Here is a 21,703-nt window from a genome sequence, read left to right as displayed (position 1 = left end):
TATAAAATACTAAAATAAAGTTTTGTGTGGAGTTTAGGCGTGCTCAAAATATTAAAATAAATTAATTTAACATGTTAAAGAAAAGTTTGCTTTGATCAACTAAACTTTATTCGGCTTTATTTGACCAAACATGTTAAAATAAGTTTTGTACATTAAACTTTATCATGTTAAATGAGAGTTTGCCTTGATCTACTAGTTTCGATTTAACTTCATTTGACCATATTATATATTAACTTTTGGATTAGAGTATAAAATACTAAAATAAAGTTTTGTGTGGAGTTTATGCGTGCTCAAAATATTAAAATAAATTAATTTAACATGTTAAAGAAAAGTTTGCTTTGATCAACTAAACTTTATTCGGCTTTATTTGACCAAACATGTTAAAATAAGTTTTGTACATTAAACTTTATCATGTTAAACGAGAGTTCGCCTTGATCTACTAGTTTCGATTTAACTTCATTTAACCATATTATATATTAACTTTTGGATTAGAGTATAAAATACTAAAATAAAGTTTTGTGTGGAGTTTAGGCGTGCTCAAAATATTAAAATAAATTAATTTAACATGTTAAAGAAAAGTTTGCTTTGATCAACTAAACTTTATTCGGCTTTATTTGACCAAACATGTTAAAATAAGTTTTGTACATTAAACTTTATCCTGTTAAATGAGAGTTTGCCTTGAACTAGTAGTTTCGATTTAACTTCATTTGACCATATTATATATTAACTTTTGGATTAGAGTATAAAATACTAAAATAAAGTTTTGTGTGGAGTTTATGCGTGCTCAAAATATTAAAATAAATTAATTTAACATGTTAAAGAAAAGTTTGCTTTGATCAACTAAACTTTATTCGGCTTTATTTGACCAAACATGTTAAAATAAGTTTTGTACATTAAACTTTATCATGTTAAACGAGAGTTTGCCTTGATCTACTAGTTTCGATTTAACTTCATTTGACCATATTATATATTAACTTTTGGATTAGAGTATAAAATACTAAAATAAAGTTTTGTGTGGAGTTTAGGCGTGCTCAAAATATTAAAATAAATTAATTTAACATGTTAAAGAAAAGTTTGCTTTGATCAACTAAACTTTATTCGGCTTTATTTGACCAAACATTTTAAAATAAGTTTTGTACATTAAACTTTATCATGTTAAATGAGAGTTTGCCTTGATCTACTAGTTTCGATTTAACTTCATTTGGCCATATTATATATTAACTTTTGGATTAGAGTATAAAATACTAAAATAAAGTTTTGTGTGTAGTTTATGCGGGTTCAAAATATTAAAATAAATTAATTTAACATGTTAAAGAAAAGGTTGCTTTGATCAACTAAATTTGATTCGACTTTATTTGACTAAAAATGTTAAAATAAGTTTTGTACATTAAACTTTATCATGTTAAATGAGAGTTTGCCTTGATCTACTAGTTTCGATTTAACTTCATTTGACCATATTATATATTAACTTTTGGATTAGAGTATAAAATACTAAAATAAAGTTTTGTGTGTAGTTTATGCGGGCTCAAAATATTAAAATAAATTAATTTAACATGTTAAAGAAAAGTTTGCATTGATCAACTAAACTTGATTCGACTTTATTTGACCAAACATGTTAAAATAAGTTTTGTACAATAAACTTTAACACGTTAAATGAGAGTTTGCCTTGATCTACAAGGTTCGATTTAACTTTATTTGTCCAAATTATAAATTAAATTTTGGATTAGAGTTTAAAATACTAAAATAAAGTTTTGTGTAGAGTTTATGCTGGCTAAAAATATTAAAATAAATAAGTCTAACATGTTAAATGTGCATTTATATTGATCAACTAAACTTGATTCGAATTTATTTGACCAAACATGTTAAGATAAGTTTTGTTCGATAAACTTTAAATGTTAAATGAGAGTTTGTCTTGATCTACTAGGTTCGATTTAACTTTATTTGACCAAATTATATATTAAATTTTGGAATAGAGTATAAAATACTGAAATAAAGTTTTTGTTGAGTTTATGCGGGCTTAAAATATTAATATAAATTAATTTAACATGTTAAATGAGCGTTTACGTTGATCAACTAAACTCAATTGATAATTATTTGACCAAACATGTTAAAATAATTTTTGTACGATAAATTTTAACATGTTAAACAAATTTATTATAGATGCCCGGGAATTTTGCATTCTTACATATATGCAAGATTCGGTATCCTACTAAGATCAGGGATTGGTCCTTACAAGGTGCAATTTCTTAAACTCTAGACAAAGAATACAAAAACAACTCCAAAATAATCATGAGCCTGCAAAAACTTCACAAGAAAATTGAATTTTTTTTCAAAAGGTAGCAAGATCGGTGGCTTGGGTAATATATCAAAACAAGTTTGAATGAAAAACCAAGTTAACCAATTAGCATGAAAATGGGTCGAAATTACCACATCTACATTACAGTGCCTCAGCACATGTATTCAGCAGATTAGAACACATGCTTTAGTATTTGATTATAACATTAACTAGTTAAAAGGGAACCATCTACCTTCAAGGTTAAACGGGAACCATCTACCTTCAAGGGAAACTGTGGACAAGGTAATGAACCTCCAACTATAGGACCACCTTTCGGTGGCGTTGCGGGATGCAACCAAACTTGATCACCAGCAAAGCACCTCATGTCAACTGCAATATATTTCCGGTATATTATCCAAATCCAATACGGGCCACGAAAAACAAACGAAACATCAATCGGCAACAGAGAACTGGGAACGATTCCCAGACCACCTCGGCTAGCCACAGTAGCAGCAGTTAACATGGCAGATGCACCAGAGTTTCCAACAGGACCCATACGAGGACCAGAGACATGACCAACATTAGAGTTTGTACCATTTGGCATTTGCCCATTAACATTTGCTCTTGATAGTTTCAGGACAAATGAAGCGACACTAGAAACCACAGAAACTAGAGCAGCCCGTGCAGGACGTGTTGCAGCAGCAAGAGCATGCAAAGGTCCCGCTGTCAGACGAATGCAGTCCAAAAGAGATGAAACATCCGTCCCATTGATAAATCCTCAAGAAACTGAAAATACAAAACTTTAATCATATCAATCACAATTTAATAAATAACAGAGGGCCAAAACTTGCTGAGTTTTTACATATCAGTACTAAAACATTCTTTTTGCGTGATTAGAGGCTTACATTTGTTAAAATTTCAAAAGAGATGCTATACGTCATCACATGAATCACAAACGTAAAGGATTATAACAAAAATTTACCAGTTAGCAGCAATGGTTATCACATTACAATGCAAGCCACCTCGTGAGTGAAGCTTTGTGATATCCCCCTCAAACGTAAAAAAATTAGTCAGGTCAATAGTCTTTACAGCAGCCTTACTCTTCACCAGAGACAATATTTTTGACCCACGAGATATGTCAACTAAAACAAGCCTTCCATTCCCAAACTTGTTTACAAACTCTTCAAGTGTCTCAACTATAATATCAGACGCCTTTTCAATATTGAACTGAAAATCCGTTATAGATATAGAAGGAAATCCTAGAGTTGGAACACTGTAATTAACCAAAATCCAAATAATTAAATTCCAAAATGAAAAACATAACAACACACATACGTAATATTATAACAACAAAATCAAACAAAAAAAAGTCACTATAAGATATCAACATGACATACTATATTGAAACTCCATTCAAACAGACTACCTTCATCAACGAGCCCAAAACATAATCTGACAACATGATTTTTAGAGTTAAATACAAATTAAAATAAAAACAAGAAACAAATCATCTTGAGAAAGAATACAAAATAGAAAATAAAAAATAAGAACAAACTCAAATTGCAAAAATAATGACAGAAAATGAGATTCGTCACAAATCTATAAACGAGGTTTTTATATCTAATAATTATATGAATTTAAACATTTAACATGTATAATTAATTGAAACACTTAACTAATCAGTTTTAACCTGTAAAAACATTGTTCTTTTGATGTTATAATCATTAATCAGTATGTACACAGGTATGTATATATGTATCTATCTATCTACAAAAATGTTTCCGATATGATACTCCTATAATCAATCATACATCTATTTGAAAACTAAAACTACCGTCTCAATCTCTGATCGAAATATATTCGATTGAGATAAAATCGAACGTAAATACAGCTTCACAGCGGTCTCCGGCGACCAGATCTGCGGCAAAATTCCGCAATGGCTTCGATCGTAAAAGAGTCTTCGGCGACCAGATCTACGACAGACTTCCACTAGGGCCTTATTGGTGGCAGTGCTCTACGGCGACCATAACTGTGGTAGACTTCCGCTAGGGCTTCGACGGTGGCAGCGGTGACCGTGGGAGACGATTTCAAGTTCTCAAATTCTATTCCATCGTTTTTTTAAATGCCAATTCTACCCCTCCGTGTGAATTATGCCTTTTTCTAATTAATTAGATCTTGGCCGTTTATTAACTTGATCGAAGGGTTTGTAAGGGGGTTCCCCGGTTCCCCACTTTTTTGGTGTTCCCCAATGAACCCCACACTATATATATAATGCATAGGGATGAGCAAAATGGACCGGATACTGGTACCGAATTTACCGAACTGGGTACCTTTTTGGTACCGATTCGGTACCGACTTTTGACATTTTCGGTACCGGTCTGGTACGATACCGGTTCGGTACCGGTATTTACTGGTTTTTACCCTCAAATACCGGTACCGGTACCGAACTGTACCGTACCGGGTATATTCGGTACTGATACCGGTACCCACTTTTGAGGATTTTTGGTTTGGTACCGGTCGGTACCGAGCTCATCCCTAATAATGCATATCCGAAGGGCAGAAATGTTCGTTTGCCACTTTTCAAAATTTACAACTTATAAAGCTTAAGGTACAAGCATATTATACATGACAAAAATAATTAAAGAGAAACCTAGATCTTTTCGATGATAAACAAGCGCGGCCAACAAAAACCCAAATTCTCATTTCAAATTTCAAATGGGGAGCTGAAGAAACATTAGATAATTGGTCGGAACCGAGATATCTAGGGGGTTTGAATCCGCATAAAAGGTTAGTTCTCTCTCTATTGGTTCAGTGATTGCCGAGCTCCTTCTCCGGTGATTCTGCAAAACAGAGCACCGTTAGCCTCGTCAAGGGGAGAAAAGGGTTCTCTCCTTGACCCGACTCCGGTGTGAGAATAAGTATTTGTGTGGAGAAGGTAAAGGTAAGTGAGTAGTGAGATTGGATCTGAATTTTTACCTGAAGGATTCTCCTATTTAAAGCCGAGAGTTTGGGAGGGAAAATCTGTTATTGAAAAGATAACGGAAGATGCTAACACCGTAGCGGTTATCTTTCCTTCCGTTACGTCTTTTTACTCTTCGTTAAGTTGCTTTGATCCGACGTAAGTGCACACGGATCATGACTTGATCTACGGTTGGGGAATTGCCACGTGGAAAGTGGTTTGAGTGGAGATCATTCTCCAATTACATGCTATCTAGAAGATTACTGCTGTAATCTGGTGTGACACCTCTTAGTGTGTACACAGCTGAACAAATCCCAGTCTGGGTAAAATAATATCCAAGTCTGGATATTTGGGTGGACATTTCGGTCTCAGGGTTTTGACCCTTTTAAATGGAAGGCGGCGCAAGGGTTCAGTTTTCCCTTTGGGCGTGTGACTATTGTTCGTCGGTTTCTTTCTTCCTTCTGCAAGACCAATGCGCGGCCGCGCAAGGTTAGAAAGGTTGAAAGGTCGGTTTGGTGGTATGGTCCCATATCTTTTTTGTGGGATTTTTGGGACCTTACCCCTTCAAGTCCCCCCAGTCTAGTGTTGTACTTATGCAAATAAGTGGAGCACTGGACTTAGGAGAGAGATGGTTTTTGAGCGCGAAAAAATGAGAAATCTTCTATGAGAAGACTCAATTTTATTTTGGGGATTTTGGAATTCTTTTGTCGTTATAGGATGGTACAACTAGGACTGTAGGTCAAGCTGACACTGTCAGGTATATGCTGCTATCCGTGCCTTTCACGCGCGTGTGCAAACGCGTGTGTACTTTTTCTTCTCTTTTGAAGGACTGTGATATCCGAAAAAATTGTTGTGACGGTTCCCGATGCTTATTTATTGCGATAAGTATATAACGTTTGGGTAACCTCCTAGTGTCATCATTGTTTGGTTGAAACTTTTCCCCTACCTTTTTTTTCTTGAGAAAACCATCATTCCTTTTTTTATGTCGACCGGAGAAAATCAAGAAGGTTTTGCTGAAGAGATGTCTACTGAACTTCCACCATTGAAGTGGCCGAGGGGGTCTTTTGATGGTTTGATGCGAAATCTTAAGCTTCCGGAAAGTTGGGGTGCTCTGTACCTGAAGAAGGGCAGACAGCGGCAGATGCTCCGTCTGGGTATATCACCCTTTTCTGGGATTTCTTCTGTGATGGCAACTTCCGTTTGCCTGCAACGACGTTTCTTCTTGACATCCTTACATTTTATAATATTCATCTTTCTCAATTGCATCCTATTGGTATGGTTAGGGTTCGACGTTTTGAGTTCGTGTGTCGGACTATGAATATTGAGCCGACCGTTCCTCGATTTAGGGTTTTTCATCAAATGCACTGTACCCAGGGTTTTTACTCTTTTGTTCAGAGAGCTACTGCAAAGAAGATTTTGCTCAATCCTCCGAAGTCTTTCCATGACTGGAAGCAGAAATTTTTCTATATCAAGGCCGGAGTGATTCCGGTGAGGATGGTGCTGAGGGGAAAAGAAGACGTTCCCATTGAAACATTCCGGACTCCTTCTGATGAAACTTGGTACCAGGATCTGAAGGAGGTACCTAATATTGCTTTGCCGGAGAAAGCCCTTGTCGGAGCTGGGATGAGTTTGAACTGGAAGATGGATCGAGACGACAAACCTGTATACAAAGAGGGGGGCCATGGTATGGTTTTTTCTTTTCTCTTCTTTTTTTTGAGTCTATCTCCTTTCTCTTGCAGTTGTTTCACTGTATGTTGTTGCCTACAAAAGAGAAGGGGGGAGAATGGGTACCATTAAGAAAAATCCTGATGAAGAATTTTGGTATGATCGTATTGCAAGGAATTTTTCCTTTCCGCGGGACGCGGATTTGTCTGATCCTCCTGCTGCTGGCGCAGGTAAGATTGTGTATACTGTCCGTCTTAACTTTTTACTCGCGCTTTAATTGTTCTTTTGCGCTTTGTAGGTGAGTTGTCGAATTTGGGCGTAGGCCCTGATAGGAAAAGACGCGCTACGGTTAGTAACGTTGCGCCCAAGAAAGGTGATGCGGGAAAGACTCAATCTTTTAAAGTTAAAAATGTTGAGAAGAAAGGTATGCGCCGTTCTTCTGACAAGTGTGATTATGTGGTGGTTTCTGATACTTTGGAGGGTCTTACGCCTGCAGTTACTATTCGACGACCGAAATCGGAACCGAAAGACGCTGCTGATATTCCTCCATCCAACCCAGATGATCCGATTGACTTGGAATCTAGTCCTGAGCATTTGGTGCAAAGAGGAGCGAGCAAAAGAAAACAATCTGATACTGGAGCGGAGGGTCAGCCTCCTAAGAAGATTCAAAGAAAGAAGATTACCCGAAGGGGGAATCTTGATGCTTTTGTTACGGAATCTGTTCCTGGTAAGCAGCATCTTCTCTTGTTTCCTTTTTACGGGTTAGATTTTTATGGATTCTTATTCTTTCAGTAACTCCTGTTGCTCCAACCCCCATCGATGTTCAAGCTGTGACACATGAAGAACTTCCTCCTACTCCTCCGCATGCTTCTGCAACTGTTCAATCAAACGCTGCAGAAGGTGCTGATGACGATGCGGAGAAGCCTGTTGAAATTGAGAGGCCTGCTGATGCTGGCCTAGGCAAGGTGGATGATGCGGAGAATCCTTCGGCTCCTGTGGTGGTTACTCAAGACCAAGGGAGAGGTTCAACCGAAAAAATTCCTACTCCTGCTCCTTCAAATACTACACCGGAGCATATTGAGAAGACAACAGTTGAAGAACAAGACTCATCAGCCGGTGTTAGTAAGCAATCTCCTATCCGTCCAGAGGAAACTTTGGGAGATTATTATTATCGGAGCTATTCGGAGAAGGATGCTGCTGATCCTCATGCTCCTGTCTGGAATTTGAAGAAAGGAGATAATTTTGCGGGTGGCATGTGTGCCAAGATTGACTGCAGGGGATAATTCCGCCCGGGGAGGTCAAGTTTCAAGAAAGCCGATCTTGCGATCAAGCCTATCAGTCTTACGTTGCTGAGACCGCCTCTCATGTTTCTACCACCCATCGTATTGTTCGGGAGTGGTATAATATGCATAAGGAGCAGAAATCTTTTGCGGCGGCTCAGAAAAATTCTCCAATGATGAGAGACGTCTGGCCCAATTGATGGCGAAACTAAAAGATGATCAAGCCAAGTTTGAGGCTGAGCGGAAGACTGAGGAGTGGTCTGTTGCTGGTTGGAAAAGAAAGGCTGAAGCTGAAGCTGCTCTTCTTTCTGAGGAGCGAAAAAACTGGAGGAAGATTTGTGAAAAGGATAATGCAGAGAAGGCAAATCTCCGTATTATTATAAATAACCTCAAAGCTGATGTTGAAAGCTGAAGAACCAAGATGCGAAGGTTGAGAGTTTGCAGAAAGAGAAAGCTGACTTGGAAGCTTTGTTGGCAGAAGCTCGTGCTCATAGGGAACGTAGCGAGCAACGGGAGGTACAAGCTTTAAGCACTCTTGCCATTAGGGATAAGGAACTAGAGGAACTTACTGCTTTGGTTTCTGACCAGGAACAACTGAAAAAGGACCTGGAGCTTGCGCGTTCTGAACATGCTGAGTCTTCCCGCCGTTTGACTGCGACCGAAGAAAAACTGGAAAATTCAGAGACGGCGCGGGTTTCAGCAGAGAGCGAGCTTGAGCCCTTAAGGAATGACATGACCTGGTTGAAGGATCGTGGGATTGCCTGTGTAAGCTCCTACCTTATATATGCGCTTGCGTTGACTTTTTTCTCTCTTTTCTTTTGTGTTAACTGCTACTGATTGGTTTCATAGGTTGCTGAATCTGTGTTAAACTCTAAAGAGCTGGATAAGACTGTTGTGGATTTAGTGGTTGCTGCACGGCGGGATGGTTATGCGCAAGGTTATGCAGAATGCTCGCATCATGTAACGAGTGCGCTGAAGGTTACTTGGGATGACAGCAAGTCTGCTACTTTTGGTGTGGATACTGCGGCCGCGCTTGCTTCTATGAAGGCGGAGTTTAATAACTTACAACTCCCAGTTATGGAATTGATAGATGTAGCGCTGCAGTCGGACGATCCGGTAACGCATCTTAAAGAAATCTTTCCTGATGAGGAAGAAATTTTAGAGTAGGGTGAAATTTGTTTCTGAACAATTTGTGTTTTCCCCCCTTTTCTTTGTATGGGATGTATATCCTTGTTTTGTTGCGCTGTTTGCGTAAAAATTCGAAACACTGCCGTGTTTGAATCTTGTTAGGGCGTATTTGTACGCTGAAAGTAATATGTTTCTATTTGTTTGAATGCCTTTACAATTTTTTGCATGAGTACAATTGCTTTTACTTAAGTAAGGCGAATGAAGTTGGTATGAAGCTCATGCGTGGAGTTTATGGTCGTTTGTGAAGTAATCACCGACCGCGAATGGAGCTTATTTTATACTACCATAATGTTTTCGAGCTTACTAAAAAGAAATTGCATGCATTTTGTAAATACAAATGATAGAAACTTTGTAATTTTTATTCATGGATAACGCGCAGAGGCATTACAAAGTCTTAATAATTAGATGGAACTTAACTTAGTTTTGCCATCTTTGACGTTTTTTCCTGCGGGGATTTCTGCAGAGTCTCTTAGGTCTTGGCCCGTTTGTTGGAGGTTTCTTCTCCCCGGGTGATTTGCTTTATCTCCTTGCGCATATTCTGGAGTAGATGCGTAAACTCCCCATTTTTGAGGGCTTTCTCTATCTCGGTGCGTAAGGAAATGCAATTGTTTGTGGTGTGTCCCGTATCCTTATGATATTCGCAATACTGCGCTAGGTCCTGACCACGTTTACTCTTCATCGGGATTGGCGGTTTAAACTGATAATCCTCGGTACTCAGGACTTCCGCTGGGGTCTTTGTCAGTGGGGTCCACTGCCTCTCCCTGTTTTCATGCTTGTTATCTCTCTGAGCAGAGAGTTTGTTAATTGTTGCGCGAGCATCTTCAGAGGAGCGGCTTCCAGATGACTCGCGCCATGATTTCTTGAATCTTCGTTCGCCCATTGCACTTAAATCTGTGGGCCTGCTGTGTGGTGGTGGTGGTCTGTTTGTAGTAAGGTTTTTCTCTGTTTGTGCGTAAACCTTGGCCGCCGCCATTATCTTTTCCCAACTCTTGGGGAGGCCTTCTGTTCCGGACAGCACTTTGACCATATCGTCACATCTAACCGCGTACTTAAACTGAGCGCGGATTAGCTGTTCGTGGACACCACCGATCTCCAATACTTCCTTATTATACCTGGTTATAAAATCTTCCAAATTCTCATCATCTCGACGCCATATGTTCATGACATCAGACGTATCCCGCATGGAGCGCCTTTGCTGGCTGAAGTGTGTTAAGAATTTTTGGCGCAGGTCTTTCCATGACTCGATTTGCCCCGTTGGTAGATTATCAAACCAGATTCGCGCTGGCCCCGTTAATGTTTGAACAAACAAATGACACCAAAGTGGAAGAGTCCAACCGCCGACCAATCCTGCGCTGGTGAAGACCCTCAAATGATCGTCGGGATCAGTTAACCCATTGAATTTGCCGACGTTAGATGGTAATTTTGCCCTTTCTAACAGAGCCAGAGCTATTTCCAGTATAAACTTCGAGTTTTCCGCTGCTTCTGCAGGGCGGTAAACTAGGTCGTAATTATGTTCTGCCTCAGGGTTGTACACCGCTCGAGGCCTGGATTTGTTAGAGTTTGGGTGCAGCCTGTTGAATACGCTGGTGTTTGCGCTCAAACGATACGTTTGGTCAGATTCATCGGTGTGGGCATCCCAAGGAGAGCCCAACCTATCATGAACTGATTGCCTTTGACGAGGCTGTGACTCATGGTGTTGTCTCTGATAGCTGTTCGTTCCATCATTCGTCGATTCTTCTCGTTGAGAAGCATGAGCTCTAGATCCCGGCCTTCGTGATTGTGTTACGGGAGCGGTTTGAGCACACAATTGTGTATACACTGCATTTAATGCTCCTTGTGACCGGACATACCATGATATCGGAGTTTCCCCCGGTGGTAGAATTGATTGGGCGGGATTTATGGGAAATATCCCTGGAGTAACAGGGTTATTTGCTCCATTAGATTGAACCTCATTATCGTCTGAGGCCTCTTCCACCATCCCTTCTACTGGTAAATTGTTTCCGACATTTGGTCGAGGACCGGATCGTCGGTGAGAAGATGAATTTTCTGCCATATGGAAAAACAGAAAAATGAGATGAACTGAACCGAAACGAAACTAGAAAAACTGAGAAAACGGTGGGCGCCAATGAAGAAACATTAGATAAATGGTTGGAACCGAGATATCTAGGGGGTTTGAATCCGCATAAAAGGTTAGTTCTCTCTCTATTGGTTCAGTGATTGCCGAGCTCCTTCTCCGGTGATTCTGCAAAACAGAGCACCGTTAGCCTCGTCAAGGGGAGAAAAGGGTTCTCTCCTTGACCCGACTCCGGTGTGAGAATAAGTATTTGTGTGGAGAAGGTAAAGGTAAGTGAGTAGTGAGATTGGATCTGAATTTTTACCTGAAGGATTCTCCTATTTAAAGCCGAGAGTTTAGGAGGGAAAATCTGTTATTGAAAAGATAACGGAAGATGCTAACACCGTAGCGGTTATCTTTCCTTCCGTTACGTCTTTTTACTCTTCGTTAAGTTGCTTTGATCCGACGTAAGTGCACACGGATCACGACTTGATCTACGGTTGGGGAATTGCCACGTGGAAAGTGGTTTGAGTGGAGATCATTCTCCAATTACATGCTATCGTTGTGATTTCAGGAATGTTTGTGATGATGACACGTGTCCAGACGGTTATAACCGTCTGGGTGGTGCACGATTGTATTTCTTCTAGAAGATTACTGCTGTAATCTGGTGTGACACCTCTTAGTGTGTACACAGCTGAACAAATCCCAGTCTGGGTAAAATAATATCCAAGTCTGGATATTTGGGTGGACATTTCGGTCTCAGAGTTTTGACCCTTTTAAATGGAAGGCGGCGCAAGGGTTCAGTTTTCCCTTTGGGCGTGCGACTATTGTTCGTCGGTTTCTTTCTTCCTTCTGCAAGACCAATGCGCGGCCGCGCAAGGTTAGAAAGGTTGAAAGGTCGGTTTGGTGGTATGGTCCCATATCTTTTTTGTGGGATTTTTGGGACCTTACCCCTTCAGGAGCCCTTTTCATTTTCGTTCTCTCTATCCCTCAAAGATCTGTCAACCATCCAGATCTTAAAGAAACTTCCGGCACACTGTGTTCCAGAGTTTACTGATGGAAGGAAAGGAAAAGAAACAAAAAGAAAGTAAAAATATTTTATGTTCCAGGTAGCGTTTGGAATGCAGGAATGAGAGGTGGAATGGAATGGACCATTGAGGTGGAATGAAGAAAAGGGTGTTTGGTTGGTTGATGGAATGGAATCGCCCATTCCAAAATGCATTCCATTCCCTCAAAATCATTCCATACCTCCCCCTTGTTTTTTTTCCATTCCATTCCCTATTCACCCTTCATTAACAACACCACAACATACTACCGTTGCCACCACCCATCACCACTGTCAACCGCCGCCGTCACCCACCTTCGCCGCCACCCGCCACCGCCGTCACCCGCCACCGCCACCGCCGCCATCCACCGGCGCCGTTTCCCCCTCCGATCACCGCCACCACCCACCTTCGATCATTGCCGCTGCCACCTCCGATCACCGTCGCCGTCGCCACCCACCTCCGCCATCGCTATCAACCGCCACCACCCACCGCCACCACCACTACCACCTGCCACCACCGTCTCCACCGCTACCACCGCCGCCACCTACCTTCGCCGTCACCCACCACCACCGCTGTCACCACCCGTCGCCGTCTCCAATCGCAGCCGTCTCCACCCACCACCGCCGCCGCAACTACAACTGCCACCTATCACCACCCACCATCGCCGCCCATCATTGACCACCGCCATCTGATTTTATTCATTCGTCTTTTCTCGCATACCAAACAACAAAAAGTAATGGTTCATTCCATTCTCACATGGTAACCAAACAAGACATGGAATGGCAATGATCAATTCCATTACCTCATCCATTCCATTCCCCCGTCCATTCCATTACCCCATACCAAACAGAAGAGTTTCATCTAAAGAAGGAAAAGAAAGGAAAATAAAACATATCATGTTCCCGAGTTTCATTAAGGAAGGAAATGAAAGGAAAAGAAGGCTAAATTCTTTAGTTTTTTATCCTTCCGATTTGGAAGGAAACGAGGGGAAAGACATATTTTTTTTCCTTTTTCGTCTTTTCCTTTCTCACTTTTACTTTCTTTTCTTATCCCTAGTTAAGTTAACTCAGCCGTAAAAGCATCCGAAGCTCCAAACCCACTTCCAGATTCCTTCTTTTTCTCCTCCACCGGCGCCGGAGCCTCCGCCTTCTTCTCCTCCACCGGCGGCGCCACCTCTTCAGCTTTCTTCTCCTCCGTCACCGGCGGTGGTGCAACGGCAGTGGTACCGGACTTCTCATACTGGTGAAGATAGTCATCTGCTTATCTCAAATACGGCCCTACCCTTGAGTCTCATCAAACTTACCGTACTGCTTGTTTCAAAGAAGGTTTTACAAGTTTTGGCTTTGATACTGCCTTTAAGGTAATTTCATTTTTGCTCCTTATTTTTGAGTTACAAGTGTTAATGAACTTGATACTTGTGCAGATCTATGCTGAACAGGTTGGAAATGTTATCACTGTAAGCTTATTAGGTTTTTACATTCACTCATACGCTAAACATATTTGAACCGCTATTGATTTTTCAGTCTTTTAATTGATAGGGAAAGGCATGGACTTGTTAGCTTTGTTTGTTTGTTGGTTCATCTGGTAGAGGTAACAATCCGTCAACAAGGCGATCTACTTTGCAAAAGCAGTTACCTGCGAAACAAAATGTGAAGGCTACACTACTTAATTCTATATATTTTGGTAATCATTGTATTTTCCTGAAATTGTGATCTATGCTATCAGATTTTGGTGGAGTCTTATGGTTAGAGTTGATTGATGGGATGCTATTGGTTGTACACAGAGTGCTGCTGAGAGCATTGTCATCCAATCCATCAAATTATACATACATTTCACTAAAAAACAACTCCTATATCAATATATTTTCACTAAAAACAAATACTTTTTATCTCTCCTTTTCAATTAAATAATATTATCATTACATTTTTCTCTCTCCTTCACTCACAACCACTTTCAATATATATTAAAAAAATTATACTGGGTGAACAGTGTCCCCCTAAATATACAGATGAACAGTAACATTTTCTCTCTCCTTCACTCACAACCATTTTTATACCCTTTATAATATAAAAACTACCCCTCACATATTTTGATGGTTTGGATGAGAATGCTCTGAGGATGGCATTGGTAAGACTGTGAATGGTTATATTGATATTATATAATTGATACAGTTTACTCTGAATAAGTGTTGATATTTTTGTTTGTGTGGTTTTACTCACTTTCACTAAACAATGTGATCACGGTTCTCGGTGCTGATTTTCATTCTCTCCCTTCCACTTAGCACAGGCAACAATATGGCCCAGTATGTCACTTTAACCTTTTTTCAACTGTTTCATTCTCAATATTGTTTCATTAGACTATGGGGTATGGAGCGAGGTTGGGGCGTGGGTTGGAGAGAAACGCCCAAGTCACTACTCCGGGTGGGCTTGGGTTTGGGCGTGGCCCCTTGGGCGGGAGTTTAAGGCCGGGCGTGGGGCATGCTAGCGATCCTATGTGGCCGGCTCTTATTGGCTTGTTGGCTAGGGCATAGGCTCTTATTAGATTTTTTATTTTATTTTAATACACCTGGCCAAGCCACGCCAGGCTAGCCACGCCCCGCCATACCCCATGGACACATCACTCACCAGCGAGGGGGCTCGAACTCCACGTGTCAACCCCTGCCCCAAACCCCCGCCCCACCATACCCCATGGACTTACCTGTGTTATTAATGTTCAAATAATCATAATGGTGGTATTATGCTGTGCACTGCAATACCATGGTAATGTTTAGATTTTTTTTTTACGTTTTATATTTGCTTTAGGGATTGTTTTTTTGATTTGTAATAAGATTTTAATAAATGCGTTTATTTGAGATGGAATACATAATTCATATTACAATTAAAGAAAATGCAACTGATTAATCATATATATTTTTTTTTAAATTAAAATAATGAACCATTGAAAGTTATCTGTGTAACCTTGATTAATCCCACTTTTAATGTTTTGAACAATTCCGATTCTGTTTTATCTTAACAAAAAAATCACACTTTTAGTTGCTCACCAAAAACTTATACAGAAATATTCTGAAATTTCATCTCAAACATATGTTTAATATTGACTACTCTTTTATTAATAGGCTCTTGGTCTCTGTTAACTATGATTAGGAATACAATTCCATAGCTAGAAAATCTCAACTAATAAGCTGGATGGAATGCTGTGAGGGTTAGTATATGGTTTTATGATATATTCATCTTTTAATATAATTTGATTTTAGGTTTATTGTAGAATGATTGATATTTTTGAAGTAGTTATGAGTTTGTTTTTTGTTACGCATCCATTAGTTTTTTCTTTCTCGCTCATTGTTTAACAAAAGGTCGAGGCGCGCCTCAAGGCGAAATGCCCAAAAAACGAGTCTAAGGTGGCCTCAGGGGTTTTTTCTGTACGTGCGTCTCATAAGGGTGAGGCACTAAAAAAAGCTGCCCCAGGAAGTTTTGATGTTTGTTTTTGACTTTTTGTGTCAATTTCATGCATTTCAAGTCTTTTTATGCGTCTTTTTTTGAAGAAATTGGTTAGTATTTTATTTTTGTAAGATATATAATTTTTATATTTATTTTTTAATTGCACCTCAGGCTTACGCTTAGGTTCATCTCGAGGCGTACGCCTCGTGAGGCGAAGGGAAAACACCTCGAGAACCGAGGCGTACGCCTCGTGAGGTGAAGGTAAAAGTGTAAAACGCCTCGAGGCACGATTCCATACTTTTAAACCTTGGCTTCGATTAGTGTTTTCCCCCAACTGGTCGGGTCTCATTTAAGCTTTATGATTGGAATCCGGCATAGTTCCCTCGCAGACTCCGACATCAAGTACCAAGTCAGAGTAGTGCTATGCGCCTACATGATTTTGGGTCATCCCGATGGGGTTTTCAGTGGTCAAGGAGAACGTGAGACTGTTTTAGCTGAGTCAGCTGTGGTTTCGGATCTGCAGATTCTTAAGTAAGCGTTTGGATTTGAATTTTTAGGTTTTATGATGATTTGATGCTAACTGTTTCCGATCTGAATGTAGTAGATTAGATTGTGCTTGTAGACAGATTGTAGTATGATATTTGTTGTTTGTCTTATTTTATTTTTCGGATCTGAGTATTTATAAAACCCCTTGCCCTGTAGCACCGGAAGAAGTATACTGCAATCCCTGAATCAATGGTTCTTGCCTGACGTTGTAGGAAGGTGTGTATGCAATCTCCATCTAACTGTTTAATGTTTTAAATATATAATTTGGTACAAATTTTCTATATGGCCCAAACTAATTCTTGTTCTATGACCAACAGATATCCAAATTACTGAATGTGAACAATCAGAATCTGAACATGACTTCTATGATGCCTTTTCAAGACATCTAAAGTAAGTTCCACTCATCAATTAACCTCATAACATATCTTAACATACTCATCTTGCAGACGACAAGCCAAAAAATTGTGGGTGTTAGTAGTTTGATTCCTTGAATCAATAAGCTTTTGCTCCAAATCTTATAGCTTGATTCCTTGAAACCAAAGGAAATTGGTGATATTACAAAGATATGGGCTGGATGGTAAAGGCAATAGAAAACTTTGAGAGATCGCAGGTAACGGTGAAGCCGATGACTACATGATAAAAGGAAAAGGCATAGATGCTGACTGTTGCAGTTGACGAAAAAAGGTTTGTTTTCTGTCTTAATCCAATTGTCTCATTATGTTCGACCATGCTTTTTTTTCAACTTATATTAACTATAAAATTCTCAAAAAGAACTAGGAATCACCATGAGCATTTGGGACGTGGTACCAATACCGAACCGGTACCGGTACTGAATTTCCCGCACTGAAAAAATTTTGGTACCGATTTAGTACCTACTTTTGGCGTTTTCAGTACCGGTATTGTTATTATTTCAGGATTGGGAAGGAATTAAACTTCTCACTTGCAAATGTTGTTGGAGATGATATTGTTTCAGGAAACAAGAAACTCATAATAGGTTTGTTATTAAACATGATTATATGTTCTGAATAATGAAGAAAGTTATTAATAAATTGCATTTGCTCCCAGCTTTTTTATGGCAATTGATGAGATTTAGCATGCTTCAACTTCTCAAAAACTTAAGAACTCATGGTCGAGGCAAAGAGATAACTGATGCTGATATTCTACAATGCGCCAACATGAAAGTCAAACAGTCAGGGAAAAGACAAATGGATAGCTTCAAGGTAATAGTCAAAGGTTGACTTTTTCTGATTATCTCTAATTGTGTCTTCTGAAGTTATTACCTTAAATTCTGTATCTGCTTTATAATTTTTTGTTAATTATTTAGGATAAACGCCTGTCGGATGGTGTTTTCTTCCTTGAGCTTCTTAGCGCGATAAAAAGAGGGTTGTCAACTGGGGTCTTGTGACCAAAGGCGAGAGTGGTAATATTCAAATTTGTATCATTATTACAAGTTGTTAAGCATTCGAGTTTAAGAAAGTAACGTTTTTTTTCTTTTTTGTCGAAATTGCAGAGGAGGATAAGAAGTTCAACCAAATCGTGAAAAAGGAGGGTGTCAAATCATTGTTCAAGGCTGGAGGTGCTCACCTGAGAGCTATGGCTGGTGCAGGTGTGCTTGCCGGTTGACAATGGTCAAGATCCAACTCTTGATTCTCTTGTTAAGTTGACAAGCCTTTTGATTATTTATGATTTTACTGGCTTGTAGTTTACATTTGTTTCATGTATTAATCAAATTGGCACTTTGTTTCATGTATTAATCAATGGTGACGTTTGTGACATTATGTATGATTTTAGTGCCTTTTAGTTTACATTTGTTGCAACACATGTTAAGATCAATACCGACACATCTTCAACATTTACCTACACATAATATTACTTTTACCTACATATAATATTACTTTTACCTACACATATATTCATGCCACGTCATCTGCCACGTCGGATGCCATGTCACTTGCCACGTCAGATGCCACATCACCTGCTACGTCAAATGCTTTCTAAACAAATTGTTGTACTTTTAATCACACATATAAATGCCTTTTAGCCACACATATATGTGTAGGTATAGCTTGCTCTATACCTACACATAACTTATGTGTGGGTAATGGCCTATATCCACAGTCACGAGTCTACACATCATTACACTTAATTTATGTGTAGGTAAAGACAACTACCAACACACTATATGCTTTTTCCCACACATACTTTGTGTTGGTAAAACATATTGTTTATTTCTTTCAATTGTCCTTCGGAGAAGCAATCCTATAATAGTTGGGTAATGGAAACCTTTTTCTAGAAAAGATGAAGACAGGGAATCGGAACTAAATCATTCTTTCTTTGTCGACTATGGACTTTGACGACTCTAGCTTCATCTTAGGGAAAGTCAAAAGAAAAGCATCATTCACATCTTACAGTAATTTCTTAGGGACTCTAGATCATAGACTGGGATCACTCGAGATCGATGGCTATGCACTCGCCCGATACTATATCGCATGTGTCTTTTTATATATCGCATGTGATGTGTTAAAATAATCCAACTAGTAAAGGAATGGATCTGTTGCATAAATTCGCATGTTTAAATATAGTCATTTCGCACACAATGAAGTTTGATATATAATTCCGCAAGTTTAATTCGAGATTTCGCAAACCTTAAAGATTTTTATCAATTGTAGCTTTTGATTTCCCAATCTTTATGAGTAATTATTTTTATTTTTGCACAGTGTGTTTCAATTATTGAAATCAAATAATTCAGTTCAATAATTGATTTCAATAATTCATATCAATAATTTTTTTTATTATATATTCTATGTTTTCATTACCATTGCAAACATCTAATTAAAAAATGGCAGATCTACCAACATCCTCTTCTTCTTCTTCTGAACTAAGTATCAAGCAGGTTTTAAGGAAAAGGATTCAGCAACAGATTCAAGAGGATCAAACTTGTCAAGAGATGTTGGAAGCCAACATTTCTCGTGTAACAGAAAACATGAAGAGAAGACAAGAAATTCTGAACTTGTTATCCCAGATGCAAGTGAGTAGTGTTAAAGAAATTGCAGTTATGTTTATGGTGGATTTGGGTGAGAGGGATGAGAAACAGTTGAAAGAGTTGGCTGGTGCAATAACTGTATTAAGATGCTCAATGAAGATGAAAATAGAGTTTCTTTCATCTTTTGAATGAACTGTTTTTTTTTTTTTTTGGTGTATGTTCCAATAAATTAGCATGTTTTGTCATGTAATGGAATTGTAGTTCGCAAATTTTAAGAATTCAATGTGAAACATGCGATTTTCATACAAAACACATGCGAAATAAGAACACAATTTCCAGTTAAGAAACACCAATATATGCGAAATTAATAAGAGAACTAAAGCAGTTGAAACAATTGAAACAGTTGAAATATGTAACATAAGAACATCATCAAATGAAGTTTAGTTGTCCCTGTCAAAATATGTTTTCATCCTTTCTGGGATTATCTTATCCAGATCTTTCATATACCTCTCTTTGTCTGGCCTTTTGTCGAAAGCATTGGCCATTTTAATTATTTTTAGACGATGCATGTTGTGTTCTGATAGAATGATTTTGCTGAGATATCTTGTCCTTAGGAGATGAAGTTGTGCTTTCTGTCTGTTGTTTACTTCATCTTCATTCACAAATCCTGTCACCCATGGTTTTTGGTCTCCCTTGTACGTTTCCATGTGACGCATCGTAAACACTCCACAGTCTACGCCGTTATTCTTCGTCCTCCAAACCATTTCCTTTCTTTCTATCACTGAGGTTGCAAGTTCTTCTATAGCCGGTGTTGGTTTTAAAGCATTTTGTAGGTATAAAACCAATACCCTTCTCTGTAACATTGTAACATTGTGTTAGTAGCTTTTACATAAAATATAACATGTATAAGTATAGGGTTTTGTATTACCAGTGTGTCTGGAAGCCCCTTGTATCTTTCCTTAAACTCTTGTTTTGCAACTGAATTGTCAATCAGGTCAATTTTGCCCGGTTTTTAAGTTGAAGCACAAGACATAGAAGTGGTCACCTTGAAGTAGCGGAATAAACACCAGGTCAACCGATTCAAGTTTTTTTACCTCATATCTATTTAACATGTCTTCAAAATTCGAGGCAAATATTTTGAGTCGGTGGTTGTCTGTGTATTTCTCCTCGTCGTAACAGATACTCGGCTGTATGTTATGTAACCAGAGTCAAATCCATGCAAACAATGTACCAAATGCGAATAGTGTATGTACCAAATGCGAAATTACAACAGTAGTAGAAAGGCAAACATTTGATTTTTTCACATGCGAATAGTATATACAACACATGCGATATTTTACAAACAGTATGAAAATGTTTCAAAAGCAAAATTCTGCCATAAAACATGCGATTTAGATATAACTAGTTTGCGAAATCATTTATTATGCATTTATGTTTTAAAATTTCAAATGACAAAATGTATATGAAAACATACCATCATTGTGGAATACAAGAAGAATCTGTGTGGTGATGATTTTCTATCCCTTTTCTTCTCTTCAAGGTTTAGAATATCTACAAATGCATCTATTCCGCTCGATGCTACGTATTGTTCCCTGAAAAAGCTTTCAAACACAGCTTTGAATGTTGCAACCTCAGTTTTGGATCGGTAAAACTCTTCTCTGCCAGTCATAAAATAAATAATTAGTTTTTGTTTTGTGTATATTTTTATTATATGTTTGTTTGTTGATATATGTTTTTCTACTTACTGCAAGCCTGCAAAGGTAGCAAATGTGAAGCGGATCACACTCAATTCTTGGGTCAAGAGTGCTTCATGCATGTTCACCACTCTATTGCAGTAAGGTGAACAAAATTTGTCTCCAAGATCTGCACATCTTTTTTCACCTCTTATTTTTGCTTGTTCTATTGTTTTATAAAGCAGTTCGTTTAACCCTTTTGGTATAACTTGTTTTGGAACTTGCTTTGGCTTTGTGGTTTTTCTCCCCCTAGTTTGTTTTTTTCCTTTATCTTCTTCCAATGTTGGTCCTATGCTCAAAACCAACTCAACTGAATGCAATTCTTCAGCAGTTACCTGAGGGCATTCATGTTCCATTTCCTTTTCAACTTCAACGTTCGTATCGAGTTGTTGGGGGTCTTTTTCCGGCACTTCTTCCTGGACCTTTTGTGTAGATTCTGCCAAGTTCACTGTCTCTTCGACAACAGTTTCATTTTCACCAGTTTCTGCATGCCAGAGTAATTTAAGATATACAATAATTTATGATGTTTAATTTTTCT

The 21,703-nt window shown here is 38.7% G+C and overlaps 3 protein-coding genes across 6 annotated transcripts; 2 read left to right on the top strand and 1 right to left on the bottom strand.

Annotated features, from left to right (window-relative positions):
- Window positions 1-9,836: 9,836 nt before the first annotated feature.
- Window positions 9,837-11,420, bottom strand: LOC110882909. The gene has a single exon (XM_022130799.1). The coding sequence runs from the start codon at window positions 11,418-11,420 to the stop codon at window positions 9,837-9,839; it is 1,584 nt and encodes a 527-aa protein (XP_021986491.1).
- A 1,129-nt stretch (window positions 11,421-12,549) lies between these two features.
- On the top strand, window positions 12,550-14,261 carry LOC118482725 (zinc finger homeobox protein 3-like). The gene is made up of 5 exons (XM_035978360.1): window positions 12,550-12,579; window positions 13,573-13,826; window positions 13,890-13,922; window positions 14,005-14,115; window positions 14,192-14,261. Exons 1-5 carry the CDS (start codon window positions 12,550-12,552, stop codon window positions 14,223-14,225), a joined length of 462 nt encoding a protein of 153 aa, XP_035834253.1. The 3' UTR covers window positions 14,226-14,261.
- A 1,826-nt stretch (window positions 14,262-16,087) lies between these two features.
- Window positions 16,088-18,259, top strand: LOC110886065 (fimbrin-5-like). 4 transcript variants are annotated; one of them, XR_002562579.2, is made up of 8 exons: window positions 16,091-16,434; window positions 16,606-16,665; window positions 16,767-17,133; window positions 17,221-17,275; window positions 17,364-17,443; window positions 17,515-17,669; window positions 17,774-17,869; window positions 17,960-18,259. XR_002562579.2 is itself a non-coding variant. In XM_022133826.2 (7 exons), the coding sequence occupies exons 3-6, from the start codon at window positions 17,105-17,107 to the stop codon at window positions 17,852-17,854; spliced, it is 345 nt and encodes a 114-aa protein (XP_021989518.1). In that variant the 5' UTR covers window positions 16,100-16,434; window positions 16,606-16,665; window positions 16,767-17,104; the 3' UTR covers window positions 17,855-17,869; window positions 17,960-18,259. The 4 variants fall into 4 exon arrangements, 1 of the variants encoding a protein (XP_021989518.1); XR_002562578.2 differs by having other exon boundaries at window positions 16,088-16,434; window positions 17,221-17,443; XM_022133826.2 differs by lacking the exon at window positions 17,221-17,275 and having other exon boundaries at window positions 16,100-16,434.
- Window positions 18,260-21,703: the final 3,444 nt, after the last annotated feature.

Source organism: Helianthus annuus, chromosome 10 (genome assembly GCF_002127325.2).
Source record: "Helianthus annuus cultivar XRQ/B chromosome 10, HanXRQr2.0-SUNRISE, whole genome shotgun sequence".
Lineage (NCBI taxonomy): Eukaryota > Viridiplantae > Streptophyta > Magnoliopsida > Asterales > Asteraceae > Helianthus > Helianthus annuus.
The sequence above is the reverse complement of the archived record's forward strand: the minus strand, read 5'-3'. Positions and strand labels throughout refer to the sequence as shown.